Source organism: Hemiscyllium ocellatum, chromosome 25, assembly GCF_020745735.1.
Source record: "Hemiscyllium ocellatum isolate sHemOce1 chromosome 25, sHemOce1.pat.X.cur, whole genome shotgun sequence".
Lineage (NCBI taxonomy): Eukaryota > Metazoa > Chordata > Chondrichthyes > Orectolobiformes > Hemiscylliidae > Hemiscyllium > Hemiscyllium ocellatum.
The window spans coordinates 14,176,493-14,188,841 of record NC_083425.1 but is presented as its reverse complement, the minus strand read 5'-3'; the positions used below and the strand labels follow the sequence as shown (position 1 = coordinate 14,188,841).

General features: G+C 42.9%; 1 protein-coding gene across 1 annotated transcript in view; it reads left to right on the top strand.

The window, feature by feature from the left end:
• The window catches only part of tha1 (threonine aldolase 1), a 76,168-nt gene that overhangs the window by 32,331 nt on the left and 31,488 nt on the right, over positions 1–12,349 (top strand). The window contains exon 2 of the mRNA XM_060844841.1: positions 7,453–7,536. Within this exon, the coding sequence (XP_060700824.1) occupies positions 7,453–7,536 (84 nt within the window). The remainder of the gene's footprint in view (positions 1–7,452; positions 7,537–12,349) is intronic.

The window sequence follows — 12,349 nt, the reverse complement described above, 5'->3', positions numbered from 1 at the left end:
CCAAAGGACACAGGTGGGGAGTATTTCATTTGGTTAATCGAATTCCACATAATCGAATACCAGCTAACATAGTTTATCCGAGCATCGGAATCTTGCGATTTTACCAGGTAATCTGATATTCGGATAATCGAAAGCCAGATAATTGAGGTTCCTCTGTAGTTGCCTCTAAGCTCTTACTTCATAGTGATTATGTTGTGGTGTGTGAACCCTTGACAGAGGAGGAACCACATTCAGACTGTTTTGCAATCCGCTGGCTTGCAAGTCCTGAACATTCTTATGAAATTTCTGTATGGAAATTCTTGCTGCTGTCACAACTGTCGCATTTTTTTTGCTTTATTTTTCATGGGATGTAGATATTCCCAGAAGGCCAGCACCTCGTTATCCTGGAACTGAGTGGAGTGGCAGATTAGTTCAGTGGACAGCTAAATGCTGACCACATTGCTGGGGCTCAGGAGTAGTGTGTACACCCTACTGGGTAATGATGCACGGGACATTAGTAAACCAAATGGTTTTTTTTAAAAACAGCAATCAATGATAAATAGTATCAGTATTGGTAAGCACGACAACTAACGGTTAAATGAATGTGAATTCCACCAATGGCCATGGTGGAATTTGAACTCATTCCCCTCCCAAGGGGATTACTAGGCCAGTGACATCCTCAGTATTCCACCATCTCCTCACCAGTTTGTGATTTAAAGTAAGGAGGTCACAGCCCTTCCCAGCTCAGTGGGCTCTGGATTATTATCAGCATCTATGATGCTGTGTAATTTTAATGACAATAGGAAGTTAAAGGAGATTTAAAATAAGAGCTTTCAATGGTGGCTAAAATTAATCCTAGTTGGCAGAAGATATTGTATTCTCTGCAATACAAGTGGGTAAGGACCTTAATACTGTACTCTCAACCTACTGTGGCCCATTGAATCATTGAATCCTTATAGTGCAGAAAAAGGCCAATCGGCCCTTAGAGCCTGCACCCATCCCACCAAGACTGAGCCCCCTACCCAATCTCCATAACCTTATATTTCCCAAGGCTAATCCACCTAACCTTCACACCCCTGGATACTATAAGGAAATTTGTCATGGCTAAATTTTGGACGGTGGGAAGAAATCGGAGCAACCCGGGAAACCCCAGGAAATGGGGAGAATGTGCAAATTCCACACAAACAGTCATCTGGAATTGAATCTGGGTCCTTGGAGCTGAGAGGTATCAGTGCTAACCACGGTCTTCTGATAAACAACCAGTCACCTCCGACTCCACATCTTGGATGCGGTTGACCTGGAGTCTCTCTCTCACACACACACACACACACACACACGTACAGAAAATGCTAAATAAAATCTGCAATCAGAGCAGAAAATAATGAAAATGCTCAGCAGGCCTAACAACATCTGAGGGGAGACAAGCAGGCAGAAGTAACACTTTGGGTCTTTGTCTCTTCATCATTGGCCCACATACAATGGGGTTGCTTAGCTCAGATAGCTGGATGGCCAGTTTGCAGAGCAGAGTGATGCCAACAATGTGGGTATATTTCTTCCACCAGTTAAGGTTACTATGAAAGACTCTCCTTTCACTTGATGTGAGGTGACCCTCAGGTTAAACCATCACAAGTTGCCTCTCTCTGTTGAGCCTGGCCAAGCTATGGCGACTTTATTTAATGGCGGCATGTCTTCAGATAAAGTTACAGCACTGGTCAAGTTTCAAAAATGTTACCCAACCTTTACTCGAAAAGTAACTTATTTTTAACTTGCGGTATTGCGGTTCCTGGTTTTCTTTTTCCCGTGTTAACAGTGCACTAAGATGTGTGCCTCTTCACATTGAAGAGAAATCCCATTTTGCCGTTGCTGCAGATAAAAACTGCTCAATTGTCTTGTGCAATATGTCAAAACTTACCACAGTACATTGTTTGAACAGCCCGTAAAATTTTGAAACAATAGACATCTGCTCAGCAGTACTTTGCTTTAAGCACATACGAGAATACCATGTAGTGTTAATCACCCTATCCTTCTGTTAGTGACTCATTAAGGAGCTGAAGATATGCACAATCTACCAGGAAGGATAAAACTTAATATGTGGGAAAGAGATGTAAACTTTCCTTCCCAGCAAGTATTACACCCTTGTGCAAGTTTGCTGGAAATGCAATGACTAAAGTTTGTCACTTATGAAATGGATGCTCCGGGAGAGGCCTCTCCTGTGTCCTGATTTATTGATAATCTGCTTCTGCCCATTGATAACAATGTCCAGTGTGGGATGCTAGAAAATAAGGCTCTGCTAATACCACAGGTTCACAGTCCAGTGGCTTTTTACGGTCAAGCAACTCTTTAAAACCCAATCACATGGATGTTGTTTGACACTCTCTTATGCACTTGCGAGGTTTGATCATGACATTTATTCTCATCTTATTAGCCAATCATGTGACACTTAAGAGTCATAGAGATGTGCAGCATGGAAATAGACCCTCCGGTCTAACTCATCCATGCCGACCAGATATCCTAAACTAATCTAGTCCCATTTGCCAGCATTTGGCCCATATCCCTCTCAAACCTTCCTATTCATATCTGTAAATTGGACAACACAGTAGGAATAAGGAAACGTAAGAATGCATTAAGGGGAGGAACTCTGTATCCTGTTTATTTATGTTCAAGAAAATTAATAGTGGTAAATACACTTCAGATAAACATGCCTCCAGGACCAAGTGGTTCTCGTCGCTGAGTATTAAAAAAAATGAGTGAGGAAATTACCAATGTATTAGTCACGATTTTCCTTTAAGAGTCATGCCTTTGGTGAGAAAATTGCAAAGGTACATCTGTTATTTAAGAAGCAAGGGTGGGAGAAAGCTAACTGCAGAAATGTCTGTTTAGTCATAGCTGTGAGAACATGACGAGAATTGATCATCAGAGACAGAGTATTTTAGAAGATTCTCCAATGTAATTTATCAGGGAAAAAATGAAAATGCATGGTATTAAAGTTAACCTTGCAACATAAACTAGTCACTGAGATAGGGTGCAGGTGACAGATAGTGAGGGAGTGTCCTCTGATTGAGAGGATAAAGCAAGTGGAGTTCCCTGAGAATTTCTGCTCTGCTTTCATCGGATAAGCCAAATGGGCTCAAGGCATAAGGTCTTGAGGTACAGAGGTAGTCGTGGTTGTGGGTATGTTCACCGAGCTGGGAAGTTGATTTGTAGATGTTTCATGCCCTGCCTAGGTGACATCTTCAGTGTTTTGGAGCTTCTAGTGAAGCGCTGCTGTACTGTCTCTTCTAGAATTTATTTGGTTTTCTTCCTGCTGCTTCCAGTTGCTCTTTGTAGTAGTTGGTATATTGGGTCCAGGTCTATGTGTTTGTTGATGGAGTCCATGGATGAGTGCCCCGCTTCTAGAAATTCTCTGGCTATACCTCTGTTAAGCTTGTCCTATGATCATTGCGTTGTCCCAGTTGAAGTTGTGGTCCTTGTCATGTGTGAGTGTGGGTATTAGGGACATCTGTTGTGGAGGTTAGTGGCTAGTTAGTGTTTGTGGATATTGATTGCTAGTTCTCTGTCTGTTTGCTCTATACAGTATAGTGTTGTGTGCAGTCTTTGCATTGTAAATTACGCTTGTCTTGCACATGATCGATATAAGGTCTTTTGTCTTGGTGAGTTGTTGTCTGAGTGTGGCTGTTAGTTTATGGGCTGTCATGGATCCCAGTGGGTCGAGAAGACTAGCTGTCAATTCCTGTTCAATAGGCAACAACACACTGCAGCACTCCCAAGCTGTCAAGGGAAGAACACCTCTACAGAGTATTCACCTAGATAGGATATCCGCACAACTTCGTCCGCAAATGCCTATCAGATAGGCGATAGGCGATGAGGACATGCCATGACCTAACTCACTAGCCTGATACTTTACATAAAACATCATGTGCAAGACAAACGTAATTTACAAGATTCCATGCAAAGACTGCCCGCAACACTATATAGGGCAAACCAACAGACAACTAGCAATCAGCGTCTAGGTTAGAATGGTGCTAGAAAAGCACAGCAGTTCAGGCAGCATCCGAGGAGCAGTAAAATCGATGTTTCGGGCAAAAGCCCTTCATCAGGCTATATTCGTGATAAAGGGCTTTTGCCCGAAACGTCGATTTCACTGCTCCTCGGATGCTGCCTGAACTGCTGTGCTTTTCCAGCACCATTCTAAACTAGACTCTGCTTTCCAGCATCTGCAGTCATTGTTTTTACCTTTTAACTAGCAATCAGCATCACCAACTAGCCACTAACCGCCAAGACTAGCTGTCCCTAATAGCCACACACACATGACAAGGAACACAGATTCAACTGGGACAACACAATGATCATAGGACAAGGCAAAGAGAGGACAGCCAGAGAATTTCTAGAAGCTTGGCACTCATCCACGGATTCCATCAACAAGCACATTGACCTCGACCCAGTATACCGGCCACTATATCAAACAACTGGAAGCAGCAGGAAGGAAACCTAATAAATTCCAGAAAAGACAGTACAGCAGCGCTTCCCAGGAGGCTCCACAGCACTGATGATGTCACCTGGACAGAGGACGAAATGTCTACAAATCAACTGCCCAGCTCGGCGAACATACCCACAACCACGACAACCGGCACCTGAGCTGCAAATCTTTACACAAACATTGTACAGAGGCAGTATCTGGCTTATGGATCAGAAGACCCAGGCTCGAGTCTCACCTGTCCAGGGAATTCATCGTAATAGATCGCTAGAGTCATAGAGTAGCATGGAAACAGATCCTTCGGTCCAACTCGTCCACGCCGACCAGATATCCTAAACTGATCTCGTCCCATCTGCCATCATTTGGCCCATATCTCTCTAAACCCTTCCTATTCATATACCCATCAAGATGCCTTTAAAATGTTGAAATTGTACCCACCTCCACACATTCCTCTGGCAGATCATTCCGTAGATTTGAAAATAATTAAAGATTCCCTTATCCAAGTTTCCAGGTGTGAAATCAAGAGACTCCTTCATACAAAGATTAGTGGGCCTGTTTAAAAAGGCTATTTTGAATACTGCGTCAATTACATTTTCAGAACTGAATCAATATACTTTTATTGGGTGTAGATCAAGTTAGACCAAACAATTAAGTACACATCAGTCACAGCTTAATGGAATGGCAGAACATTCTCAGAGCTAAATGGTCTCCTGCTGTTTCCTATCTAGACTTTCCTTAGACATTAGGGAACGTTGCCCACAGGCTTCTGGATGTTGGAGGTGAACTGAAATTTTCTGGACTGAGATCCTGTCATAACATTCAAAACAGAATTGGATTATCAATAGAAAGGCAAAGAAAATTACAGGGCTATGTGAAAGGCACCGAGGAATGAAGAGGTTAATTGAATATGTCAAGCAGTTGACTGAATGGACTTACAAACTCTTAACACTCGCCTGTACCTGTGTTTTTCTTTTTGCCGCTGTTTATCTATTATTTACTATCTATGCTACTGAACTCTGTGATCTGCCTGTACTGCTCACAAGACAAAGCTTTTCACTGTGCCTCTGTATACATGACAATAAATTCAATTCAATGCAATTCAGTTGCAATGCACTTGAGAATGTAAGGGTTGAGTAACAAAAGATGTAATAATGATTAACATTTTTGTAGGTGTTGTGTAAACACAGTGCCTGCCCTGAGACCAAGGGAGTGGCTCACATATTCATTTTGTTCTAAGAATAAGAGACACGATTCATTAACTTGTACAACAGTAAATCTAACATCAGAAAGAAAATTAAGTATTGTAATTTGGTGAGACATTTTTTAGTGATTTGTTTGAAAGCGATCAAAGCCATGGAGAGGGTCATAACCAGAGTCAAACCCAACCCTATGGTGAAACCAAAAAATACTGGAAAGGCTTCAATAGGTCTTCCTACATTTTTGTAATCAACTGCTGAGTGAGTGAATGTCTGGGCTTGTCTCCTTTGTTGGTGTCATTTACTGTTTTTCTATTTCTTTCAGTGTTTCATCAATTTCCCCCCTCACCACTTCTCTTCCCCCCCCCGCCCCACCACCCCCACTCCCGGCATGTTCAGTTGAATGGATACCTTGTACATCCGCAACAATGACTCTCTCATTGCACCTCCGTGTCAATCATTTCAAGAAATCCAACTTTCGACATGATTCTTACTTATCTTATGTCTCCATGTATGCTTCCTCAGACAAATATTGCTCTTGCACATCTGACCCTTTTTCCTGTCATCAAACCTCCTATAGTGCTGAGACCATAATATTCACGTGGATTAATAAAATTTAAGCAAGATCTGTTGGCATGATAATGGCCATGCGGTTTCTTAATCCCCATAATTGTGTGTTCAACTTTGCTCTAAAGGAAGATTAATGTTTTCTCAGATTCAGTCCCTGCCTTCATTCAGCAGCACTTTTCTCTATCTGGCTGAATCTGTCTCACATTAACTTCTCTATAAACACTGTTTAGATTAGATTAGATTCCCTACACTGTGAAAACAGGCCCTTCAGCCCAACCAGTCCACACTGACCCTCCGAAGAGCAACCCACCCAGATTTATTTCCCTCTGACTAATGCACCTAACATTATGGGCAATTTAGCATGGCCAATTCACCTGACCTGCGCATCTTTGGACTGTGGGAGGAAACAGGAGCACCTGGAGGAAACCCACACAGACACGGGGAAAATGTGCAAACTGCACACAGACAGTCTGCCCGAGGCTGGAATCGAACCTGGGACCCTGGTGCTGTGAGGCAGCATTGCTGACCACTAAGCCACTAAGCTGCACCTTTATGTTCTCCATGTAAGAAAAAAATGTCATTATGGGATCCTGTTTTAAAAGAATCCTAATATTTTCATCACTTCAATGATTTTGTTGCTACCTCTTGCCTTCTTTGGACCATCTCTGTAAATAACAAGATCTTACTTGTTATTCTGGCTGACTGAGAAATGAGCTGAATGCTGCCAGACCTGCTGAGCTTTTCCAGCAATTTCTGTTTTTGTTGCATTTCTTAACGTTGCTGTGCAGAGCATTTTCACATTGTGTGTGTGTCCAAAGCAAACAGAGCTTTTATCTGATGCATTTCCAACAATCTGGAATTCAATCAGGATTGAACTGGATTGTTAGTTTTCTTTGCAATGTATCTACTGGAAAAATCATGGCATATTAATAATACACACCATTATTAATGTAATCTTGAAAACTAAGAGATATGCCATGAGCTACATATCTCTAGAACGTGCTGATCAATTTGATTTATAAAGCCTCTCCATTACTTTTAAGAACTGAGATTTTATTTTCATTACTTACGCATTTATTTCATCAAAGAAATACACAAGGCTTTAAAAGTAAGTAGAAAATGGAAGATGCACTGAATAAAAATAATTAGAAAAATGATTAAATAAATCAATGGCTTTGTAATAATTCTGTATTAACACCCAGATGGGGTACTCTTGTTTTTTTCCCCTCACAGAGCTTCAGAGGCAAGCTGCTGAGCTGTTTGGGATGGAGGATGCCTTGTTTGTACCCAGTGGAACAATGGGAAATCTCATTTCAGGTCAGTGTAAAGCAGCCTCTCACCACACCATAGCTTCGAAACTTGCTTTTAATTGTAATGAATCAGAACCACCAAAGATCGAGATCAGCTCTAGCTGGTGTCAGCTGTGACTCGGTGGTAACCCTCTAACATGTGAATGTAAAAATTGTGCAATTGAGTCCTACTCTAAGAGACTTGAGCACAACATCTAGGCCAACAATCGCACGGCAGTACAGAGGCAGTACTGTACTGTTGGGAGGCCAGCTTTTGGATGACACTTTAAACTTAAAATGTCATCTGCTTCCTTGGGTAAACATAAAAGACTCCATGACACTATTTTGAAGAAGAACATTGAAGTTCCCCTTTATCCCTGAATTAACGCCACTAAAATAGTTTATCTGGTCATCATCACATTGGAGCTTGCTATACTCACATTGAGTGTTTTATTTCTGGGACACCATGAACTCAGAAGTTGTGTGATGTAATTACAAGTCTGCTTTTCTGGTATCAAAGTGTGCTTTGTCCTCCATCACGTTTTAAATCCTAATTGTAATCTTATTATACAGTGGTTGTGCAATCACAACCTTCTGTTGCGTTGACAGTGCTATGTATCATTGAGAAATGGACTGTAATTAGAAAAGATACCCCACCATCCAAATAGGGCAGTGAGTTGTGACTGTGACTGAGGAGGTTGTGTTTTGTCGGTTTAGAGGTGAAGCAAGTTAATAAGTTATCATTGTAATGAAGGGATTTAGCGTAGCTATTGTCTTCACCCTGTTTTGGATCATGTTGACTAGTTTTGCAGTGAAGATCTGCTATCAAACAGGGAAAAGGTTACCTAATCCCTGAGTAGTCTATTATTTGTTCAGACCTGCAAATTTCCAATTTTTGTTAGGGAATGCATTTCACTGCCTTCATGAGATTGCCTCTTCATTATGTGTAGTAAAAATGTTTTGACTTGTACATTACAAGAAGGACATTTCTGTTTCTCAGACAGTTTTCTGATCTGCACAAGGCTAGATGCTATCCCTCATGTACAACATAATTGAATATGTTACATTGTCTCCAAATGGCAAAGATGTCAAGAGGAAAGATTTGCTCCAAGCAAGATGCATAACCAAATTTACAAAGAATGCACTTATGATTTTGCAATCCTTTGAATTTCACATCCCTTCCTCTCTCCTCAATAATTAAAGTTGCATTATTAAAACCGAAGTTGGGATTGTGACTGTGCATCCAATATAGATCAAGTAGATGGTTTTAGGATTGTTTCATGATGATGGCTAAATGCTAGAGATGTTACCATAGAGTCTAGATTAGAGTGGCGCTGGAAAAGCACAGCAGGTCAGCAGCATCCGAGGAGCAGGAAAATTGACATTTTAGGCAAAAGCCCTTCATCAGGAATGAGGCAGGGAGCCTCTGAGGTGGAGAGATACATGGAAGGGGGTGGGGCTCGGGAGAAGGTAGCCAAGAGTACAATAGGTGGGTGAGGTGAGGAGGAAGGTGTTAGGTAGGAAGGAAAATTGGCAGGTAGGACAGGTCATGAGGATGGTGCTGAGCTGGAAGGTTGGAACTGAGGTAAGGTGGGGCGAGAGGAAGTGAGGAAACAGGTGAAGTCCACATTGATGCCCTGGGGTTGAAGTGTTCCAAGGTGGAAGATGAGGCGTTCTTTCTCCAGGCGTCGGGTAGTGAGGGAGTGGTGGTGAAGGAGGCCTAGGACCTCCATGTCCTCGGCAGAGTGGGAGGGGGAGTTGAAACATTTGACCACGGGGCGGTAGGGCTGATTGGTGCAGGTGTTCCGGAGATGTTCCCTAAAGCACTCTGCGAGAAGGCGTCCAGTCTCCCCAATGTAGGGGAGACCGCATCGGGAGCACCAGATACAATAAATGATATTGGTGGATGTGTAGGTGAAACTTTGATGGATGTGAAAGACTCCTTTGGGGCCTTGGATGGAGGTGAGGGAGGAGGTGTGGGCACAGGTTTTTCAATTCCTGCGGTGACAGGGGAAGGTGCCAGGATGGGAGGGTGGGTTGTTGGGGGGCGTGGACCTGACCAGGTAGTCATGAAGGGAACGGTCTTTGCAGAAAGCGGAAAGGGTTGGGGAGGGAAATAAATCCCTCTTGATGGGGTCTGTTTGGAGGTGGCAGAAATGTCAGTGGATGATGCGGTTTTTGCAGATGTTGGTAGGATGGAAGGTGAGGACCAGGGGTTTCTGCCCGTGGTGCGGTTGGAGGGGTGAGGTTTGAGGGCAGAGGTGTGGGATGTGGGTGAGATGCATTGGAGGGCACCTTCAACCACGTCAGAAGGGAAATTACGACCTTTAAAGAAAGAGGCCATCTGGTGTGTTCTGTGGTGCAGCTGGTCCTCCTGGGAGCCGATACGGTGGAGGTGGAGGAATTGGGAATATGAGATGGCATTTTTGAAAGAGGTAAGATGGGAAGAGGTGTAATCCAGGTAGCTGTGGGAGGTGGTGGGTTTGTAAAAAATGTCAGTGTTAAGTCGGTCATCATTGGTCCAGGAAGGGGAGGGAGGTGTCAGAGATGGTCCAGATGAATTTAAGGTCAGGGTGGAATGTGTTGGTGAAGTTGATGACTTGCTCAATCTCCTCGTAGGAGCACAAGGTGGCACCGATGCAGTCATCAATGTAGCAGAGGAAGACACCTCATAAACCCTGGAGAAGTACCACCAGTTGCTGCCTGTTCAAAATCCTGCAAATTAATTGGCAGAATGGAGGCCACAATGTTACTGTTCTCGTTGAAGCCACCATGCCACCAGCATTGAAACATGACTGTATTCCTCCAACTCTACTGGGCAAACCATATCATCCACATGCCTGACTTGGGACTCTCAAAACATAAGTTCCACTCAGGGCTTTGACATGGCAAGTGGGCCTCAGGAGGATAGTGGAAACCGTTCAAGAACACCCTTGAATCCTTCTTGAAGAAAAGTACCATTCCCGACAACAATTGGGAACCTGGCTCAAGACCTGCTGAAGTGGAGGGAAAGCATCTGGGAAGGCTGTGTACGCCTTGAATCTCCTCACCAATGACAAGCTGAAGTTAAGCATCAACAGAGAAAGAAATGTATGGCAACCCAGGCATCCCTCCTCCCATTTCCCCAGCCACCTCCTGTAATAGAGACTGAAAGGCATCTATTGCGCTCTTCGGTCACCAGAGAACCCTGTTTTAACGTGGAAGCAAGTAATCTTTAACCACAAGAGGCTGCTACGAAGAAGAAGAACAGACCAGATCAGAGATTGCTCTCATTTCTCTGAATCTAGACTCAAACAGATCCTCCACATAAATACCTTTAACATGTCTGTGCTCCACCCAAATGTTTTAAAAGTATTTTTGAAATCTGTTCTGGCATGTTGTGATAGTCAAAATGGGCACTGTCACTGAGATTGATGTAGAATGGAATGAGGGAACACATCCATGCCTCTCATGACTTCTTTTCCAAGTATAGGAACCTATCCAACATCAGTAGAGGCTGCTGCTGCAGTGCATGTGGCTAGTCCCAAAGTACACAAAGCATCAGAGTTCTTTGTCTCTTGTTCCTTTCGGCATTGTTTATTTTAAATCAAAAACTAGTGTAGTTTCCTTTTTAATTTTGCCAGCATTGTCTACTTCCAGACTCCACTCTATGTGGTTACTATACTGTGTAAAAAATAACTTTTATTTCTTGTCCACCTTCCTTTTCTGTCTTGAAAATCCCAAAGAAATTGATGTTCCTTGGGGAGCTTGTTAAAGACCTCACAGTGTTGGTATGCTGTAAATCCTTCCATTGGTACTTGAATTCCCAGTAGAATGTATTTGCAGGGCAGTGCTAAATAATGTAAAGCTGCATTAATTCGCAGCAGTTCACTCCAGGCGTGTGCTTTGAGGCTAATTCCCATAAACTGAGTGAACAGTCAGTCTTTGTGAATCATCAGAGTTTTGGTCCAAGAGATTAGAGCCTTATTTGTATAATTCAAATTGTGCACTCTGTATGGGGTTGCAGTTCAGGATTCTTCCAGGAACAAACATAGGAGATTTTCTTGGTTGTTCCCAAGATGTGGGAGTTTGTTTATTGTCTATCCTTAGTTTCCCTGAGCTTTCATATGACTGTGTGGCATGCTAGGTCACTGCAGTTAAGAGGCAACTTGTTAATGTAAGCCTGCCAAACATATATACCAAACCATATAAAGGTGGCATTCGTCTTCCTTAAAGCATATCTGTGAATCAGGTTAGATCTTTAGGAATAATATAAAACAAAGAAGTGCAGATGCTAGAAACCTAAAACAAAAACAAAGTGCTGGGGGGGAAATGCAGCAGTAAAAAATGAGGTCTGCAGATGCTGGAGATCACAGCTGCAAATGTGTTGCTGGTCAAAGCACAGCAGGCCAGGCAGCATCTCAGGAATAGAGAATTCGACGTTTCGAGCATAAGCCCTTCATCAGGAGCTCTGGAAGCATCTGTGGCATTTCCAGTCCAGTGATCCTCCTTCAGAACTGGAGTTCAGAACAGTTCCGAAAAAGGGGTCTCTAAGCTCAAAGCACTATGTCTCCCTCTCCACACATGCTGCCAGATCTGCTGAGTTTCTCCAGCACTTCATGTTTTTGCTTTGGATCTTCATTAAACTGGATTCTCATACTCCATTCTACATTTGGTTTATTTCCAGATTGTAAACCGAATCCAGGTTTCAAATTGTTGTGGTGAGGGTTGAGCTTCCTCTGGATTTTTCTTAATGATTAGCCCAGTCACATTAACAATATGCTGCCATTCTCACTTCGTATATGTACATGCTGCACCGAGGTTAAATCACAGATTGCCTGCACAAAATGTCTGCTCTAAGA